This window comes from Scyliorhinus canicula, chromosome 2 (assembly GCF_902713615.1).
Source record: "Scyliorhinus canicula chromosome 2, sScyCan1.1, whole genome shotgun sequence".
Lineage (NCBI taxonomy): Eukaryota > Metazoa > Chordata > Chondrichthyes > Carcharhiniformes > Scyliorhinidae > Scyliorhinus > Scyliorhinus canicula.
In genome coordinates, this window is record NC_052147.1 from 208,223,285 (window position 1) to 208,244,976 (window position 21,692).

Consider the following 21,692-nt stretch of genomic DNA (forward strand, 5'->3'; position numbering starts at 1 on the left):
TACCAAACTTGCCATGAAGTTGGATTCTTAGTCTGTATGTTTTCAGCTGTTTAATTAGACATGTGACATTCTTTAGGTGATCCAAGTACTGGTTTTGATTGCTGGCTGGGTAACTGTTTTATGATGCAGAGCGAGGCCAACAGCATAGGTTCAATTCCCGTACCGGCTGAGGTTATTCATGAAGGCTCCTCTTAACCTTGTCGCTCACCTGAGGTGAAGTGATCCTCAGGTTAAATCACCAGAAGTCAGTTCTTTCCCCCTCCAAGGGGAAAGCAGCCTATGGTCATTTGGGACTATGGCTACTTGACTTGATTAGTATATTTAAAGAGCTTACTTAACTCTCATGCTCACCAGCCACCTGATCACCACTTTTATTGACACTATGCTGTTCAATATGAATAATTTCTCATTTGAAATAGGAGAAGTACACTCTGTGGATGACCAAACACAATTGAGCAGTGGGCTGATGGAAGTATGTGCAATCTCAGAATGAGAAGACCAAGTTAAATCTTTTAGAAATCTGACTGTGATGTTTTTGCATCCCCCTATGCTTTATATATAAAGTGGGACTGCCCTTATATTATGCAAATTCAGTCAGCACATATCCAAAAATGAGTTCTTGAAGAATCAGTTCTGGGCCCCTTCCTTCTTTTCATCAGCAGTATCACCCACAAGCACAAGGGTCAGTTTCCATATGTATGCTGACTATAGCCATATCTACCTCTTTCACTTCTCTCTGCCAAACAACAACCTCTATGCTATGGAACTACCTGCCAGCATGAAGTGCTGAAAATATACTGCATTGTTCTTCTAACTGCACCTGGGGAAGATCAAAACCATTTGTTTGGGCTTCCTGATACAAGCATACTGATTAGGGGCATAAGTGAGCCATTTGGTCCCTAAAGCCTGCTCTATCATTTGAGAGCATCATGGCTGGTTTGATTGTGGCTTCAGCTCTCCTTTTTTGCCTTCCCCCCCCATACCCCTTTACTCCCTTGTCAATGAAGAATTTACCTAGCTCAGCCTTAAAAATATTCAATGACCCTGTCTCCATTGCACTCAGGGAAAGAGATTCCACAGACTGAGAAAAAAGATTTATCTACGTCTTCAGTGGGAGATCTCTTATTTTTAAATGGTGCCCCATAATTCTAGCCTCTCCCTCAAAAGGAAATACCCACTTGTGCATCCATCCTGTCACGTCTCCTCAGAATAATATATGTTTCAATAAGATCACCTCTCATTCTTCTAAACTCCAATGAATACAGGCCCAACCTATCCATCCTTTCCTCATAAGATAACCCCTTCATCCTAGGAATCATAGGAACAGGAGCAGTGGTCATTCAGCCCATCAAACCTGCTCCACCATTCAGTTAGATCAAAGCTGAGCACCTACTTCAACACCACTTTGATATGCTATCCCCATATCCCCTGACGTCATTAGTATCTAGAAATCTATTGATTTTTGTCTTGCATATGTTCAATAATTGAGCATCCACAGCCCTTTGAGGTAGAAAATTCCATAGATTAATCACCCTTTGAGGGAAGAAATTTCTCCTCATCTGAGTCTTAAATGGACTTTTAAATGGACCTTATTCTGAGACTGTGCCCTTTGGGTCTAGAATCCCTAGCCAAGGAAAGCAATTAGTAGAGTGAACCTTCTCTGAACTGCTGATACAATTAGATCCTTTCTTGAGTAAGGAGACCAAACCTGCACACTCCAGATGTAGTCTCACCAATGTTGTGTGCAACAATAACAAAACATCCCTACTTCTATATTCTATCTCCCTTGCAATAAATGATTACCTTCCAACTGTCTTCCTAATCACTCACAGTAGCTGCGTACTAACTTCTTGTGGTTCATTTATTTTTATTCTTTCAGGGATATAGACATCACTGACAAGGTCAGCATTTGTTACCCATTCCTAATTGCCCTTGAACTGAATGTCTTGTTAGGCTGTATCAGAGGAAAGAGTGAACCCTATTGCTGTGGGTCAGGACTTGCATGTAAGATGCAAGATATCCTCCTCGAAAGGACCTTAGTGAACCAGATGTACCAGGACACCCAACTGTATCTCAGAGTTCTGCAATTTTGCTCTATTTAAATAATATACTGCTTTCCACTTTTCCTGCCAAAGTGTACGGGTGTACATTTTCCCACATTGTACTCTGCCAATATCTTAATATCTGTCCTTTGCAGACTACTTATGTCCTCCTTATAACTTAATCTTTTACCCATTCCTGTGCAATCAGAATATTTAGCCACTATACATTTAGTCCATTCATCCAAGTCATTTATATAGATTCTAAATAGTTGAGGCCCCAGTACTGATTCATGCAACGTTCCTCTAGTTACAGCTTGTCAATCGAAAAAAAAATGTATTTTTTATTTTTTGAAATCTTTTTATTGGCATTTTCAAAAATTATAAACAATTATGTACATTGCTGGCTATACAATCCAGAAAGGTTTTGTCTTTTCCGTCCCTTAAATTCTCCTATATACAGTCTGCCGTCATTTGGCTCGGCGTATGGTCCCTTTCGCCCCCCCCCCCAGCCTGACCCTCCCTGCCCCCCTCCCACCCACCCCCTCTTTGTGTCCCCCCCCCCTGGTCAGTTTGGGGGGAGGGTGTGTTCTTTCCCCTCTTTACCCCTTCTTTTCCCCCCCCCCCCCCCCTTTTCTTCCCACATCAGCTTCGGCCATGTTTCCCCTGTAACTGGGTTGGGGGGGTTGCCCTCTCCCTCCCGAGTTGTCCCTTTTATGCCTCGCCAGCTCTTTCTCATCTCCCCTCTTTCCCCCGGGTTGCGTGTTCCTATGGTCCCCCCACCCCCCCCCTCTTTCTTTTTCTTTTTCCTCTTCCTTTTCTTTCTAACTTTCCCGTTTCCCTATCTATTCGTTGTTGTTGGCCTCAAACAGGTTCTGGAACAGGCCGACGAACTGCCCCAATGCGTTTAAGAAGCCTTCCATCGACCCTCAGATGGCATACTTAATCTTCTCCAAGTGGAGAAATTCCGAAAGGTCAGCAAGCTAGTCTGCAGCTTCTTTACTATCCGTATTTATCAGGTCCTCTAATAGTGTAGTCTCCGGGTCCCCGGGGTACCCTACTGTCTCTTTGCGGAGGAAGTGCTCTATTTGCAAGTGTCATTTCCTGTCTGTCGGTAGTTCCCATTCCTCCGCCAGTTCGTCCAGTGTCGCCAATCTGTGCCCTACATAAAAGTCCCTAACTGGCAGTGTGCCCCCGTCCCATCTCCATTTCCTAAAGATAGTGTCTTGCATGGCTGCGGGAATTTGTGGGTGCCGCAGATGGGAACCATTGCGGACGTCCTAGTCAGCCCAAAGTTCTGTCTTGATTCAGCCCAAAATTTCAGTGTAGCCGCTACCACTGGGCTTGATGCGTATTTTGCCGAGGGGGATGGGAGTGCTACTTTAGCCAGGGCCCGGAGGGTCGTTCATTTACAGGAGGCCTCCTCCATCTGCACTCACTCTGAATTGGGCAAGTTTACCCATCCCCTCACTCTTTCTGCCGTTGCTGCCAGTGGTAGTACTGCAGGTTTGGTAATGCCAGACTACCTTTGATTTTCCTCCTTTGCAATGTTGGTTTGGGAGCTCTCGGATTCTCACCCCCACACCCCCCCACACACACACACACACACACACACACACACACACACACCCAAAAACACCATGATTAAGAAGTTACGTTTTGGAAGAAGGCCTTGGGGATGAAGATCAGTATGGATCTAAACAGGAAGAGGAACCTCGGCAGCACATTCATTTTGATCGTCTGCACTCTGCCTGCCAGGGAGAGTGGGAGTACGTCCCACCTCTAGGTCCTTTTTAACTTCCTCCATCAGGCTGGTCAGGTTCTTGTCAATTGAAAATGACCCATTTATCCTGACTCTCTGTTTCATGTTGGCTAATCAAACCTCTACCCATGTTAATATGTTACCACTTACACGATGAGCTCATATTTTGTGTAGTCAATGATGTGGCTGCTATCTCAGTAACGGCTTAATTTAGCGCTCTAGAATGAACTCTGTTTTCTTGCCACTAATTCAAACCTCGCTCCCTCACTGTCACTCATTTGGGTTGAACCAGATTATGGGCGGGATTCTCTGTTTGCTGGCGCCCGGGGGTTTCCCGATGGCGTGGGGCTGCCCTGCAATGGGAAACCCCATTGACCGGCCGGTGTAATGGAGAATCCCGCCGGCGGGTCGGGGCAGAAACGTGGCGCAGCGGGGCGGAGAATCCAGCCCTATGTATTTGATAGCTTTGACAAAGATTCATCCAGCCTTGAATCGTTAGCTCCGTTCTCTTTTCACAGATGCTGTCAGACCTGCTAAGATTGTCCAGCATTTTCTGTTTTTGTTTCGGATTCCAGCATCGCAGTAGTTTGTTGTCCTGCTTAACCCAGAACCAAGCCTCAAATTATGCATTACATCTTTGTCAATATGGCTTATTTTTGTTTCTGGAGTATTACTAACATCCATACCTACTCACCCTCTCTACAATGGAAAACATCCATGATATTGTTATTTCTAAACTCAGTTATTCCAAATGACCTTACTTGCTGACATTCCAGCCTTGATAAATTCCAATTTTCTAGAACACAAAAGAATGGCATTCAGCTCGTAAAGCTTGTGTCAGTTCTTTCAAAGAGTTAGTTAGTCCCACTCCCTTTCTCTTTTCCCCATAGCCCAATGCATTTAGTTTTTCCTTTTCAATCCATTTCAACTCCCCATAGATAGTTACTATAGTATCTACTTCTGCTCTTTTGGGCAGTGCGCTGCAGAGCACCATAACTTGCAGCGTCAAAAAAATATTATCCACATCTCCCCTCTGATTATTTTGCCAAATGCCTTGAATCTAGTTACCAACCCTCTGCCAGATGGCATCCCTACCGAAAAAGCAACTTCTTACAGCTGCAATTTAATCAATATGAAGCTAGTCTTACTCTATATTACTCTGACAACTTCCATGATTCTTTTCATTCTCTGCCAGATTACAGTCCCACCATTATTTAATGGCAGCTTATTGATCGAGAATATATAGTACAGATATTGTTTATGATACTACTTCAAAATTCAAGTGCAAGAAAGATGAAATTTTGTCTTAGTTGAGCATGCCATCAACATGCTGAAATTATTGCAATATCTGGACCAATCAAGGCTAGTACTTGAGTACAGTATGACCAAAATGGCAACAATCGTCATAGCCTGCTATTAAACAAGCCATTTCCACTTGTCTACTATCTTTTGATTTGAACCTTTGCCATATTTCAAGAACCACAAATGCCACAATATTTCTCCCTAAATACTGCATTGTACTTCATAGAAAGCTTTCTGGATTCATTCCAGCAACATACACCATAACTTTAACTGACGTAATGTGTCCTGCAGGTATATTCTATACATCTTTCTCAGGTGCTTGCCCGTGGTGAAATTATATGGCATGTCTCTTCTACTTCCTAATTGTGCGATCTATATTACTATTCTGCATCAACAACATTGCCCAAATGTTTTGTTTTAAACAATTTGAAACATTTTCTGTCTGTTTAACAGAACATTTTACCTGTATTGTGAAAGTGTTGTACAATTTATTGTACATACAAGCTATTGCAACACTTTCAGTAAGATTCAGCAAAGAGGAAAGAGCTGCTTGGAAGAATTCTCGGAAACTCAAGGTCAGTGTACTGATTTAAAATTCAACAATGTAAACAGATAGTTTAGTCCCTTCGAAATTGGAGTGCTACTTTAATTTGTTTAAATAGTTTTGTTTTTAAAAAGTTTATGGCCTATACAAATGTGTCTTGCCTCCCTGAATTTCAAAGACACGGCAGCTTGCATTAATGTGCATCAACTTTATGGTGCACAACTTGTCACATGGTGAAATTATTTTTCAGTGAATTGTCATCCTCAGTCCTAACCCATGAATGTGTATAAAACAAGTCCAAGAAATGATGGAAATGGGTAGAAGGTCTGTGATGTAAAAATGGGATGCTAATGTCTCCGGGTAGACTTTTTATTTGAAATAGGAATGTGTTCGATGATCAAACTACTTAATATGACTGAACTAGGGGTGAATGGAGAATAGGTGAAAGTTGAGACTGTAATAATACTTACTTCTGTCACAAAGTTGCACTTAATAGTGCAGGATATATATTTTTTTAATTTTAGAGTACCCAATTCATTTTTTACCAATTAAGGGGCAATTTAGCGTGGCCAATCCACCTACCCTGCACATCTTTTGGGTTGTAGGGCAAAACCCACGCAAGCACGGGGAGAACGTGCAAACTCCACACGGACAGTGACCCAGAGCAGGGATTGAACCTGGGACCTCGGCGCCGTGAGGCGGCAGTGCTACCCACTGTGCCACCGTGCTGCCCAGTCCAGGATATTTTTAAGGGACCGTAAAGAGATGAAAATGCTGGTTGATGTACAAGAATTATCTCAGACATTGGAAAGGGATTAAAAGATAGGAGCTATAATGAGTTAAATTGTGGAGGACAGTAGAGCCTGCGGTAAAAGGAAAAAATGAAAGTTAGAATTCAGAAATTACTAAATTCCATGTAGAACCCGAAGGCAGAGAGAACAAAGTTGAACTGGGAAGTGAAATTGCAATGGTAAGTACCTTGGAAATTGTGATAATGCTTACACACAGAGTGAAGATCTTAGGCAAAGTATTTATCCAATCTATATTTGATTTCACCAGAGGATACATAGGTGAACAGCCCTGGCAATTAATGTGGGGAAATGGGTACTTCCGGTGGCACGTGCGAGCGAAATGGTCGCGCTGGAGAGGGGCTCCTGCCAGTCAGCGGCATTTTGGTGTTTTCCGGGGATTTCCCCGTGGTTTCGCTGGTCGGGATTTTTTTGGCCGTTGGGGCCTGAGGGACAGGCGCCGGGGTCGGGCTGGTTTGCAGCCGATGGGGATCACCGTTCGAGGTGGCAAAATCTGAGAATTGTGGGCTTACCTGAAGGGGCAGAGGGCTCAAGGCCAACTGATTACTTTGCTAAGAGGCTGGCGGAGTTGATGGGGGAGGATGAAGACCCCTCCCGGTATGAAATGGACCGAGCTCATCGGTCGTTCAGGCCGAAACCCAAAGTAAACAAGCCACCAAGAGCAGTAATTATCTGCTTCCATAAATACCACGTGAAGGAGAAGGTGTTAAACTGGACGAAGGAGAAGTGGAATGTGCAGTGGGATGCTGCTAGAGTTCGGATTTACCAGGACTTGACGGTAGAGTTGGCAAAGAGACGAGCGGAGTTCAGCCGAGTGAAGGCGGCACTGTACAACAAGGGACTGTGATTTGGTATGGTATACCCGGCAAAGCTGAGGGTGACGTACAATGCCAAAGATTTTTATTTTAAAACGGTGGAGGCGGCTGAGGCGTTCATGAAGGCAGAAGGCTTGGGACAGAAGTGAGTAGTGGAGCTGGAAGAAAGATCATGGTGATTGGGAAGTTGGAAAATGTATAAATGTTATAACTTGCTTTTCACTGACCTGTATTGTAACTTACTTGACTTCACATTGTTATAGAGTTTAAGTTTTTGTTTGGTTTGATTGGCATTTTTGCTCCTTTTTTGTTTTGCAACGGCTATATGTTATTTTATTGAATTGTATGCGTTAGATTGTTTTTCTTTTTCTTCTGGGATGGGTGGGAGGGGACAGTATGCTTTTTTGAGGGAGGGGGGACTACCCGCACTAACTAAAGTCGGCAAATGAACGGAGGTGAGGAGGGCTGCGGACATTGGAGCCTGGTTATCAGGTTTCGATGGGCCTACGAGGCGAGCAGGTGAGGTGGGGGGAGGATCGATACTGGGGGAGATTTTCTTGAGGGAAAGTGCAGGGGGAAATTCGGGGAGGGGGTTTGATGTTAATAATGGAAAGGGACGGGTCAGGCTCATGGCGCAGGGCCCGGTGGTATGATGATGGTGGATAAGAAGGGGGGGTGGGTGAGAGACCCCCAGTTAGGATAGTCACGTGGAACGTGAGGGGGCTCGGAGGCTCAGTCAAGGGTGCTTGCGCATCTTAAAAGTTTGAAGACAGATGTAGCAATGCTGCACGAGTCTCACCTGAGGGTGAAGGACCAAGTGAGACTTAATCAGGGCTGGGTTAGTCAGGTGTTTCAGTCTGGATTTGACGGAGGAGCTCGAGGGGGTAGCGGTAATGGTCAGCAAACGGGTACGGTCCATATGGAAAAGGTAGTTGCAGATCAGGGGGATAGGTACGTGATTGTGACAGGGGCGTGGAGGGGATGCTAGTGGCGCTGGTAAGTGTATATGATCCCAATTGGGACAGTGTTTGGGGCCATCCCTGACTTGGACATACACGAACTGATAGTGGGAGGAGACGGGAACTCGGTGCAGGAGCCAGAATTGTACAGGTCACGGCCACACTCACTGGTCCCATCAGGGGGGCGAAGGCGCTGGCTTGGCGAATGGTGGAAATGGGAGGGGTGGACCCTTGGCGGTTTCTGCACCTGAGGGAACGGGAGTACTCGCTTTTCTCAACGGTCCATAAGGTGTACTCGCGGATCGACTGTTTCACGGTGGGGAAGGCCCTGCTGGCTGGGGTAAACAGGTCGGAGTACCCGGGAATCGCAATATCAGATCATGCTCCGCATTGGTTGGACATGGTACTGGAGAAGAGGATGGTACAGAGACCAGGGTGGAAGTTAGATGGGGGACTGAGGGTTCTGTGACAAAATTTTAAAATAATCGAGGAATATGTACGTTTTAACTGCACGGGTGAGGTGTCAAAGGCGGTTGTCTGGGAGGCTTTAAAGGCAGTGGTGGGGGATGAGGTGATCTTGTTGAAGGCTAGGCTAGACAAAGAGGAAAGGTTGGAGCGTCAAAGGGCAATAGATGAGATGCTGGAGGTAGACAGGAGGTATGCAGAAGATAGGGACCCAGCGCAGTTGGAAAAGAGGAAGGAACTCCAGACGAGCTTAGACCGACTATCTACCAGGAAAGCGGTACGCCAATTGAGGCGAGCAAGGGGGGCAGTTTGTGAGCATGGAAAGAAGGCAGTTCAGCTCCGTGCTGCGGCAAGGGAAATAGTCCAGGTGCGGGACAGGGCAGAGAATTTGGTGGTAGCTCGAGATCAGATTAACAACGTCTTTAAGGAATTCTATGGGAGATTGTACAGGTCAGAGCCACCTGCGGGAGGCGGGAGTTGCAGGAATTTCTAGATGGGCTGGAGTACCTGAGGTTAGGGGAGGGGGACAGGGCTACATTAGAGAGGGCAATAATGGAGCAGGAGATAAAATATGCGATTGGGAGGATGCAGTCGGGGAAGGTGGCGGGGCCGGGATGGGTTTCCGGTGGAATATTATAAAAAAATTCAAAAATAAGCTGGTACCGCTGATGGTGGGGATGTTTGAGGAGGCGATAGGGAAAGGGGATATTACCATAAACCTTGGGGCAGGCACGATTTCCCTGTTACTTAACAAAGATAAGGATCCAATGGAGTGTGTGTCGTATAGGCCCATATCACTTTTAAACATGGACGCAAAGATATTGGCGAAGGTACTGGCAGGTAGGCTAGAGGAGTCTGCGCCGGCCCTAGGGTTGCTGGCGCCCCGGGCAAGCTGAACTTCGGCGCCCTTGGGGTGGGGGAGGGGGGGCCGGGGGGGGGGGGGGGGGGGGGGGGGGCGAGGGGGAGCGGGGCCGGGGGGGGGGGGGGGGGGGGGGGGGGCGGACCGAGGGGGGAGCGGGGGGGGGAGCGGACCGAGCGGGGGGAGCGGACCGAGGGGGGGGGGGCGGACCGAGGGGGGGGGCCTCCCCTGGGGGAGGGCGGCCACCGCGCATGCGCTGGTTGGCACCGGCCCAACTGCGCATGCGCGGAACCCGAGTCTCTGGCGCCCCCTAGCACATGGCGCCCCGGGCGACTGCCCGAGTTGCCGGTGCCTTGAGCCGGCCCTGAGAGGAGTGCCTCCCGAAGGTGATAGGTGAAAATCAGACTGGGTTTGTGAGAGGGAGGCAGCTCTTTTCGAACATTAGGAGGGTATTGAATGTGGTGATGGCACCAGCGGAGGGGAAGGAAACAGGTGGTTGTGGCATTGGATGTAAGGCAGGGACTCACTTTAGATACCTGGGGGTGCAGGTTGCCCGAGATTGGGGGGGCTCCGTCAGTACAACATTTCTAGTTTGGTGGGGAGAGTGAAAGCTGATCTGGCAAGGTGGGATGGTCTCCCTCTGTCACTGGCAGGTCGGGTACAGGCGGTTAAAATGAATGTGCTGCCGCGATTCCTGTTTATTTTTCAATGCCTGCCGATTTTCCTGCCAAAGGCATTTTTGGAGAGATTGAAGGGATGATTACCTTGTTCATATGGGGAGGGAAGGTGGCCAGAATTAGAAAGGTGCTGCTACAGAGAGAAAGGCAGGCAGGGGGTTTGGGTCTTCCTAACCTGATGTATTATTACTGGGTGGCGAATGTGGAGAAGGTACGGAGCTGGGTCAGAGGGGTTGACTCCCAATGGGTCAGAATGGAGGAGAGTTTGTGTAGGGGGTCGGGATTGAAGGTGCTAGCGACAGCGCCGATCCCGGCGGCCCCGGGGAGTCCGGTAGTAATAGCTTCGTTGAGAATTTGGAGGCAGTCTCGGCAGCACTTCGGGTTGGGGGCAAGGTCGAGGGAAATGCCGATTCGGGGGAACCATAGATTTGAGCCAGGGAAGTGGGATGGAAATTTTCGGAGATGGGAGGAGAATGGAATTAGAACACTACAAGATTTATTTCTTGGGTGTCGTTTTGCGGGATTGAAGGAGCTGGGAGCGAAGTATGGGCTGGAGCAGGGGGAAATATTTAGATACATGCAGGCTCAAGACTTTGCCAGAAAGGAGACACAGAGCTTCCCAGTAGAGCCGGCTTCCACGGCTTGCTGGAGGAGGTGCTGATGATGGAGAAAGGGGTAGTATCGGCAGTTTACGGGGCTATTTTGGAGGAGGAGAAGGCGCCACCAGAAGGGATCAAGGCAAAGTGAGAGGAAGTGTTGGGAGAGGATATGGAGGAGGAGTTCTGGTGTGAGGTACTCCGGAGGGTGAACGCCTCCACCTCGTGTGCGAGGTTGGGGTGATACAGCTGAAGGTGGTGGACAGAGCACACCTTACAAAGGCAAGGATGAGCCGGCTCTTTAAGTGGGTAGAAGATGTGTGTGAACGTTGCAGGGGAGGCCCCGCAAACCATGTTCATATGTTTTGGTCCCCTCCAAAGATGGAGGATTACTGGAAGGAGGTTTTTAGGGTAATCTCTAAAGTGGTGCACGTGAAACTGGACCCGGGCCCTCGGGAGGCCATATTCGGGGTGTTGGACCAGCCGAGGTTGGAAACGGGCGTGGAGGCAGATGTTGTAGCCTTTGTCTCATTAATTGCCCGAAGGATCCTGTTAGAGTGGAGATCAACCTCTCCACCCTGTGCCCTGGCGTGGCGGGGGGACCTGCTGGAATTCTTAACACTTGAAATGGTCAAATTTGAACCGAGGGGAAGGATGGAGGTGTTCTACAATTCATGGGCGTTATTCATTATGCACTTTCGAGAATTGGATCACATCGGACATTAGACGGGGGGGGGGGGGGGGGGGGGGGGGGCGTGCTGGGAGGGTGGGGGGGAGGGAGACTGTATGTGTTAATGGTGATTATGTGTGATTCCTGATACCTTTTTTGTCATTTATTTATGTTAACATGCAAGCCAATGTCTGGGGTTTGGTGGGAGGATGGGATCATTGTTATTGATATGGGGATTGACATTACATTCGTTACTGATTGTTGTTAATTGTTGGGTGTAAATTTGGGGAGAAAATATGAAAAAGGAAGAGAATAAAAAAATATTTTTAAAAATGTGGGGAATGGGGCAAATATTTTCTACAAGTACAAGGAAAAGCCAATTAGAAGTAGGATAGGTAAGAATTTTCTGTGAAGAAAATCACAGGAAGTGGTCATTGTGGAAAACAGAGAAGGAAGAGGAAATGTGATTGATGGGGTCATTTTGTAGATGGATGATATGAAGAGTAAGATAAAAGGCGATGGCAAAATGATTCTTATTATTGAAAAGGCAGGGATCAAAAAATTAGGTAATTAGGCAGACATGATCAAGGTGCTTGTTAACCATAAGTGCAGAAATCCTTGGATGAGAAAAGAAAAACATTTCAGAAACCCTGGTGTAGAATGTGGAATCATCAGAGCAGATGCAGTAAGGACAGAAACAAAGAGAAAGGGATGGAATCTTCACGGAAAGGAAAGCTAAAAGCAGTGTACTCCCGAATATTATGGATTGGAGGGCTTATAATAGAGATTCATTGAAATTCCATTGTCGAATATTTAGAACCAAGTCAGAAATGAACCACAATAGTGAGGGATTTGGTGGAAATAGAAACAATGTAATTTAATTGTTTGGATTGTAGGAGGAACAGGAGCAACAGCAGTACAATCATTAGTGCAACAGAAGAAAACCTTATTGAAGATATCTGGATATGGCGGAAACAATTACATTTTAAGTATTCAGTCAAAGAAGATGATTAGATGGGAACCATGCAGGTCCCGATAGCAGCTCCCTTTGTGTATAGAACTTGGGTGAAAATCTAATGCTAAAGCAAAATACTGGAGATGCTGGAAATCTGATGTTAAAACAGAAAATGCTGGAAATACTCAGCAGGCCAGACAGCATCTGTGGAGAGAAATAGTTGACAATTCAGAACCTGGGTGAAATTCTACCCTCCTAGCCTTCGCATCTTGGAAATCGAACCCATCTATATTCACTTTCCACTGCCTGACCCTGCTGCTATCACCACTATTTTACTCTGTTCATAAGGGATTGTTCCCTGTGAGATGTCTTTGTTCACTCTCCCATTGCCCAGTCTTGGACGTGGGAATAAAGAGTACAATTTCAAGGTTGCAGATGCTACAAAATGTGCCGATAATACAGTAAATAGCCACAAACATAGCAGCAAACAACAAGAAAACATAGACCAATGAAATGGACTGGCTCGGAGCAGATGCAATTTATTGTAGATTTTTTCTAAATAAATTTAGAGAACCCAATTATTTTTTTCCAATTAAGGGGCAATTTAGCACGTCCAATCCACCTAGCCTGCAGATCTTTGGGTTGTGGGGTTGAGACCCACGCAGACACGGGGAGAATGAGCAAACTCCACACTGAAAGTGACCCGGGGCCGGGATTGAACTTGGGTCCTTGGTGCCGTGAAGCAGCAGTGCATCACTGCACCACAGTGCCGCCCCCAACAATTTATTGTAGATAAGTGGGAATTGAAATACTTTGGTAGAAACAACATGGAGGAGTAGTAGACTCGCACTGGTACTATTTGAGAGGGGATGCAGGAGCAGAGGAATGTGCAGGCTTATATTCAAAAATCTTAGAAAACGGTAAAACAAGTTGGTACGGCTGTATCGAATATTTGGCTTTGTAACTAAAGACATTGAATACATTAACAACAAAGTTATGCGAAACCATTATGGCTCCGGAGGAGTATTGTGCATTGTTCTGGGCACCACACTTTCGGAAGGATGTCAAATCCTGAAAATGGTACAGATAAGGTTAGCCAGGGCGATACCAAGGAAGAAAAAGTTCATTGATGTTGAGAAACTGGGATTTTTCTCCTTGAAGAGGAGAAGGTTAAGCGGAGAACTAATAGAGGCACCCAAAATTATTAAGAGCTTTGAAGAGCAAGTGGGATGAAACTTTCCTTTGAAAATTGGATTGGAAACCAAGGGTCAAAGATTTTTTAAAAAGGACTCGAGAGGAAGTGGGAAATATCAACACACAAATAAGATTTCTAAGTCTGGTAGCAAGCGGGAGTTGTCGCAAGCTTCCTGGCGCTCAACCCGACGAGGCTGGGAACGTTATTCGACGTTAATTGGTCCACTTAACGAGGCCTCACAGGCTTCATGGCTCAAATAAAGACTCGCCAGCTGATTCTCTGGGATCCCCTGCGAACAAGGCTGAGTAGCACTTAAACGACACTTGCACAGCCAACCTCACTCAGCTCGCAGCCATGGCACCCAGCAGACCAACCCTAAGATTTGGAGATATGGACCCGGCGAGCTTCCTAGATGCGGTGGAGGTTCCCCCGAGGGTCCCGGCAGGTGAGCCCCTGGGCAGCCAGTGCCATCTAGAATGAAGTGGTAGCGGCCATCAGTTCAGAAAGCGTGACCAGGAGAACTGACCTCCAGTGTCAAAAGAAGATCAATGACCTACACCGGGCAGCACAGGTGAGTTGACACCCCCCCCCCGCCCCAGGAGGCTTTTCCGCCCCCAAGCAAACATCCATCCCTCCCAACCCTCCATGAGGCCCCCAATCCTCCTTCACCACCCCATCACCACCACCACATGCGGCTAATGATGCCCTCTCTGTGTCCCTACAGGAGAAGCTCTCTCACAAATCCTCGTGAAAGGGCCCAGGCTGGCGGAGGGTACTGGACTTAAATTTTTTTATGACCTTCAAGGAACGGGACCTGTAGGTGACGGGGATGGCTGAGGACAGAGCGGTCACCATTGAGTTTGGCGCACACCGCAGAGGTGAGGATCCACCGGGCCCCATCCAGAGGACCTGTCCATCGTGAGTTGGTGATGCGGAGCTTGTCCCAGTCGTAGGTGGACATTGCCAAGGCACTGCAGAGAATGTCCCAATCACCGAGGAGCATCGCTGAGGGAATCAACACTGTGCTACAGACATCGGGGAACCGCCAGGGCTGGCAGAGCCAGATAGCAGCTGGGGCTCTAACCAGCTGCCCCTCCATTCAAAGGTTAACCTCAGGGCCCTATGGGCACCGAGCGGGAGGAGAGGTTGCACGGTGCCAACCTGGACCCGTCCTATGGGGTGGGGGTGGTGACCACCAGCTCCTCCGGGTTCCACACCTCTGATGAGGCCGCATCTCATGGTCAGCACATGAGACAGGGCGGCAAGGTTGTGCATGTGCCACCGACAAGTGCGCCGGGGCCCTCCTGCCTTAGTGGGCCGTCGCCAGGGGCATTGGAGGCCACGGGGCATGATAAGCAGCTGGCTGCCTTCACCTCCGATGTGCATCCTGGGGACGCACCTGGACAGAGCGGTAGAGCAAGGAAGGCTAAGGACGTTGAGGATTATTGAGGGCAACGGGAGGGGGAAGTGGGGGTAGCTAGGGGGTATGGGGAGGCTGAGGAGAGTGGGGCAGCACCATTGGGAGAGTGGGCATTGTTGGACACCTGTGATACATTAAAACCCTTGACCACAACCAGCTTCTCTCGCTTTCTTCCACAATTGGGGCCGACCTCCAAACCATTGGCCTATCTTTCCAAGCATCACCCCCTCCGCGCGCAGTTGGGTGTGAGTGAACACTCAGCAGACAGGCAAGGGTCAAACTATGGCATAGATTGAAGAGCACCAGCACTCAGCTCTCTGCAGGTTATCGTCACCCCTTCTGCCTAGACAGTGACTCGCTGATGGTGCCGACACAATCCCAGCACCCTTGAGTGATGTTACACATACCCTGGGAGGGTGGGGAATGGGGGTGGGGTGCTAGGGAAGGTAGTGATGGTGAACCACGCCACATCCTAAGTGAAGCGAGCGGGTATGAGGGCCTCTCTGGCCCTCCAGGATGTTGGGGTTGTGGGGTTGCCATGTAGGGTTACTGGGCTAAGGAAATAGGGTGGAGGTATGGGCTGAAGTAGGATGCTTTTCTAAGGGCCGGTGCAAACGCGGTGGGTCGAATGGACTCCTGCATTGTAAATTCTATGATTCTATCTGCATTGATGGGTTTTTTTTTAATTTAGAGTACCCAATTATTTTTTCCAATTAAGGGGCACTTTAGCTTGGCCAATCCACCTATCCTGCACATCTTTGGGTTTTGGGGGTGAGACCCACGCTGACACAGGGAGAATGTGCAAACTCCACTCCACACAGACAGTGACCCAGAGCCGGGATCGAACCCAGGTCTTCAGCAACATAGGCAATAGTGCTAACCACTGCACCACCATGCCACCCGTCTGCACTGATAGTTAATTGGTTTCCCCCTGCCAGTAAAGGTGGCATCCAATAGTTTTCATGCAAAAGACTATTTCCTGTCTATCTGCATACATATGATGGTGTTCGTCTATGTTCGCTGTAAGTGAAATCATAATAGTGGAAGTGTTTGACCATAAGGAGAAGATTGCTGTGGACTGGAGTAGCTGTCTAATTTAGCTTCTCATGAATGAAGCCCATTGTGGCTGTATCACAGTGTCGTGCACAGTAGCACAGTGATTATGTTACTGACTAGTAATCTAGAGGCTTGGGTTAATAATCTGGAGATGTGAGTTCAAATCCCACTGAATTTAAATTCAATTAATTAAATACATTTCAAATAAAAATATATTATCAGTAATAGTGGCCATGAAACTACCGGATTTTGGAAAAAGTATAACTGGTTCACTGATGGCCTTCAAGAATGGAAAGCTGACGCCTTCACTTGGCTTGGCCTCTATGTGACGCCAGACTGATGACAATGTGATTGATTCCAATTGTCCTTGAAAATGGCCTAGCAAACCATTCAGTTCTATGACCATAGTGGTTCAATAAGGTGGCTCACCACCACCTTCACAGGAGCAATTTGGGATGGGCAATATATGTGGGCTGTGCCAACTGTGTCAAATTCCATGAATAAATAACTTTTTTTTAAAAAGTTCTTATATGACAGCATTTGATATTGTCGATTCTAACTATGGTTCAACTAGTGCTAGTGAGTAAAGGGATAGGAGGATAGAGCAGATGAATTTGTGGCTGAAGTGGTGCAGGAGGAAGGGCTTTGGTTTCCTGGATCATTGCATCAGTTTCTGGGAAAGGTGGGACCTGCAAAAGTTGGACAGGTTGCACCTGAATCAGAGTGGGATCAACATCCTTGCAGGAAGGTTTGCTGGGGGGGGGGGGGGGGGGGGGGGGCGTTTAATTTGGCAGGGTTGGGTCACAGTGTGGATGTGTATAGGGGGGTGATGCAAAGCCAAATTTAGAAGAAAGAATAAATTAGTCTGGAAACCAGTTCAAAGAAAGACATGTTAAGGTACAAGGGAATAAGGCACGGCTGAATAGCACTTACAGGCGCCGGAATGTGGCGACTAGGGGCTTTTCACAGTAACTTCATTTGAAGCCTACTTGTGACAATAAGCGATTTTCATTTCATTTTGTTTCATTTCAAAGTGGCAACCTATCTGTGGAGCAGAAAGACGTAGGTGATCTAATAAATGAGCATTTTGCATCTGTGTTCGCTATGCAAAAGGACAATGTCAGTATAGAAAGCAGGGAAGGGGCTTGAAACTTAATTGAACAGATTATCATGGAGGAGGAGGTGTTAGCAGTTTTAGCAGGCTTAAAAGTGGATAAATTGCCTAGATGAGATAGAAACATAGAAAAAATAGGAGCCGGAGGAGGCCATTCGGCCCTTCAAGCCTGCTCCGCCATTCATTATGATCATGGCTGTTCATCCAACTCAATAGCCTAATCCCACTTTTCCCCCATATCTTTTGATCCTCTTCGCACTAAGTGCTTATCTAACTGTTTCTTGAAACCATACAATGTTTTGGACTCAACTATTTCCTGTGGTAATGAATTCTACAGGCTCACCACTCTTTAGGTGAAGAAATTTCTCCTCATCTCTGTCCTAAATGTCTACCCGTATCCTCAGACTGTGCCCCCTGGTTCTGGATAGACCCACCCTCAGGTACATCTTTCCTGCATCTATCCTGTCCAGTCCTGTTAGAATTTTATAGGTTTCTATGAGATCCCGCTTCATTCTTCTGAACTCCAGCGAATACAATCCTAACCAGTTCAATCTCTCCTCGTACGTCAGTCCTGCCATCCCAGGAATCAGTCTGGTAACCTTCGCCTCACTTCCTCTATAGTTAGAACACCCTTCCTGAGATAAGGAGACCAAAACTGCACACAATATTTCAGGTGCAGCCTCACCAAGGCTCTGTACAATTGCAGCAAGACATCCCTGCTCCTGTACTTGAATCCTCGCGCAATGAAGGCCAGCATACCATTTGTCTTCTTTATCGCTTGTTGCACCTGTATGCTTACCTTCAGTGACTGGTGTATGAGGACACACAGGTCTCGTTGCACGTTCCCCCTCCTAATTTATGGCCATTTAGATAATAGTCTGCCTTCTTGTTTTTGCAGCCAAAGTGGATGACCTCGCATTTATCCAAATCATACTGCATCTGCCATTCATTTGCCCATCACTCAATTTGTCCAAATCACACTGAAGGATCTCTGCATCTTCCTCACAGCTCACCCTCCCACCCAACTTGGTGTCATCTGCAAATATGGAGATATGACATACCGTTCCCTCCGTAAATCATTAATATAATTATGAATAGCTGGGGTCCTGTCACCAATCCCTGCGGTACTCGGTTAGTCACCGCCTACCAATTTGAAAAAGACACGTTCATTCCTACTCTTTGTTTCCTGTCTGCCAACCAGTTTTCTGTCCATCGCAATACACTTCCTCCAATCCCATGCGCTTTAAATTTACACGTTAATCTTTTATGCGGGACTTTGTTAAAAGCCTTCTGAAAGTCCAAATATACCACATCCACTGGCTCCCCTTCATCAATTCTACTAGTTACATCCTCGAATAATTCTAGTTGATTTGTCAAGCAAGGGCTTAAATGGTCGGTGCAGACACGATGGGCCGAATGGCCTCCTTCTGCATTGTATGTTCTATTATACATTGCCCTGTTTCTGACTGTAAGGGACATATTTGTCTTCACCAATCTTTTTCTCTTCATGTACCTATCAAAAGTTTTACAGTCCGTCTTTATGTTCCTGCAAGCTTACTTGCGTCCCCTATTTTCCCCTTCTTAATCAATCCCTTGGTCCTTCTTTGCTGAATTCTAAACAGCTCCCAATCCTCAGACTCTTGGAAAATTTATAAATCACTTCCTTGGATCGAATGCTATCCCCAATTTCCTTTGTAAACCATGGATTGACCACCTTTCCCATTTTATGTTTGTGCCAGACAGGAATAAACAATTGTTGCTTTTCCTCCATGCGCTCTTTAAATGTTTGCCATTGCCTATCCACTGTCATTCCTTTAAGTAACATTCCCCAATCGATCACAGCCAACTCATGCCTCATTTTATTGCAGTTTCCTTCAACTACTTCACTCTCCAGTTTGATGAAAACCCAAGGGGTCACGCATGACAAGATTGCCAATGGTTCCGCCATTGTGTGGCGCTGCTAGTCAAGGACAGTATTACGGTGGCGGAAAGGATGCTAGATGGAGACTCTTCTTCCGAGGTAGTATGGGCTGAGGTTAGAAACAGGAAAGGAGAGGTCACCCTGTTGGGAGTTTTCTATAGGCCACCTAATAGTTCTAGGGATGAAGAGGAAAGGATGGCGAAGATGATTCTGGAAAAGAGTGAAAGTAACAGGGTAGTTGTTATGGGAGACTTTAACTTTCCAAATATTGACTGGAAAAGAGGCGAGGCCACATTGGATTTGGTTTTGGGTAATGAACCAGGCCAGGTGTTAGATCTGGAGGTAGGTGAGCACTTTGGAAACAGTGACCATAATTCGGTGACCTTTACATTAGTGATGGAAAGGGATAAGTATACCCCGCAGGGCAAGAGTTATAGCTGGGGGAAGGGCAATTATGATGCCATTAGACATGACTTAGGATGTGTAGGTTGGAGAAGTAGGCTGCAAGGGTTGAGCACACTGGATATGTGGAGCTTGTTCAAGGAACAGCTATTGCGTGTTCTTGATAAGTACGTACCAGTCAGGCAGGGAGGAATGGGTAGAGCGAGGGAACCGTGGTTTACCAAAGAAGTGGAATCTCTTGTTAAGAGGAAGAAGGAGGCCTATGTGAAGATGAGGCGTGAAGTTTCAGTTGGGGCGCTTGATAGTTACAAGGAAGCGAGGAAGGATCTAAAGAGAGAGCTAAGACGAGCAAGGAGGGGACATGAGAAGTCTTTGGCAGGTAGGATCAAGGAAAACCCAAAAGCTTTCTATAGGTATGTCAAGAATAAAAGAATGACTAGGGTAAGAGTAGGGCCAGTCAAGGACAGTGGTGGGAAGTTGTGTGTGGAGGCTGAGGAGATAAGCGAGATACTAAATGAATACTTTTTGTCAGTATTCACTCAGGAAAAAGATAATGTTGTGGAGGAGAATGCTGAGACCCAGGCTATTAGAATAGATGGCATTGAGGTGCGTAGGGAAGAAGTGTTGGGAATTCTGGACAAGGTGAAAATAGATAAGTCCCCGGGGCCTGATGGGATTTATCCTAGGATTCTCTGGGAAGCCAGGGAAGAGATTGCTGAGCCTTTGGCTTTGATTTTTAGGTCATCATTGGCTACAGGAATAGTGCCAGAGGACTGGAGGATAGCAAATGTGGTCCCTTTGTTCAAGAAGGGGAGTAAAGATAACCCCGGTAACTATAGGCCGGTGAGCCTAACGTCTGTGGTGGGTAAGGTCTTGGAGAGGATTATAAAAGATACGATTTATAATCATCTAGATAGGAATAATATGATTAGGGATAGTCAGCATGGTTTTGTGAAGGGTAGGTCATGCCTCACAAACCTTATCGAGTTCTTTGAGAAGGTGACTGAACAGGTAGACGAGGGTTAGAGCAGTTGATGTGGTGTATATGGATTTCAGTAAAGCGTTTGATAAGGTTCCCCACGGTCGGCTATTGCAGAAAATACGGAGGCTGGGGATTGAGGGTGATTTAGAGATGTGGATCAGAAATTGGCTAGTTGAAAGAAGACAGAGGGTGGTGGTTGATGGCAAATGTTCAGAATGGAGTTCAGTTACGAGTGGCGTACCACAAGGATCTGTTCTGGGGCCGTTGCTGTTTGTCATTTTTATAAATGACCTAGAGGAGGGCACAGAAGGTTGGGTGAGTAAATTTGCAGACGACACTAAAGTCGGTGGAGTTGTAGACAGTGTGGAAGGATGTTGCAGGTTACAGAGGGACATAGATAAGCTGCAGAGCTGGGCTGAGAGGTGGCAAATGGAGTTTAATGTGGAGAAGTGTGAGGTGATTCACTTTGGAAAGAAAAACAGGAATGCGGAATATTTGGTTAATGGTACAATTCTTGGCAGTGTGGATGAGCAGAGGGATCTCGGTGTCCATGTACATAGATCCCTGAAAGTTGCCACCCAGGTTGATAGGGTTGTGAAGAAGGCCTATGGTGTGTTGGCCTTTATTGGTAGAGGGATTGAGTTCCGGAGCCATGAGGTCATGTTGCAGCTGTACAAAACTCTGGTACGGCCGCATTTGGAGAATTGCGTACAGTTCTGGTCGCCTCATTATAGGAAGGACGTGGAAGCTTTGGAACGGGTGCAGAGGAGATTTACCAGGATGTTGCCTGGTATGGAGGGAAAATCTTATGAGGAAAGGCTGATGGACTTGAGGTTGTTCTCGTTAGAGAGAAGAAGGTTAAGAGGTGACTTAATAGAGGCATACAAAATGATCAGAGGGTTAGATAGGGTGGACAGTGAGAGCCTTCTCCCGCGGATGGAGGTGGCTAGGATGAGGGGACATAGCCTTAAATTGAGGGGTAATAGATATAGGACAGACGTCAGAGGTAGGGTTTTTACACAAAGAGTGGTGAGGCCGTGGAATGCCCTACCTGCAACAGTAGTGAATTCGCCAACATTGAGGGCATTTAAAAGTTTATTGGATAAGCATATGGATGATAATGGCATAGTGTAGGTTAGATGGCCTTTAA

At 46.8% G+C, this 21,692-nt stretch overlaps 1 protein-coding gene across 1 annotated transcript in view; it reads left to right on the top strand.

Annotated features, from left to right (window-relative positions):
- The window catches only part of ubr3 (ubiquitin protein ligase E3 component n-recognin 3), a 466,944-nt gene that overhangs the window by 385,582 nt on the left and 59,670 nt on the right, over window positions 1–21,692 (top strand). The window contains exon 33 of the mRNA XM_038790293.1: window positions 5,557–5,678. Within this exon, the coding sequence (XP_038646221.1) occupies window positions 5,557–5,678 (122 nt within the window). The remainder of the gene's footprint in view (window positions 1–5,556; window positions 5,679–21,692) is intronic.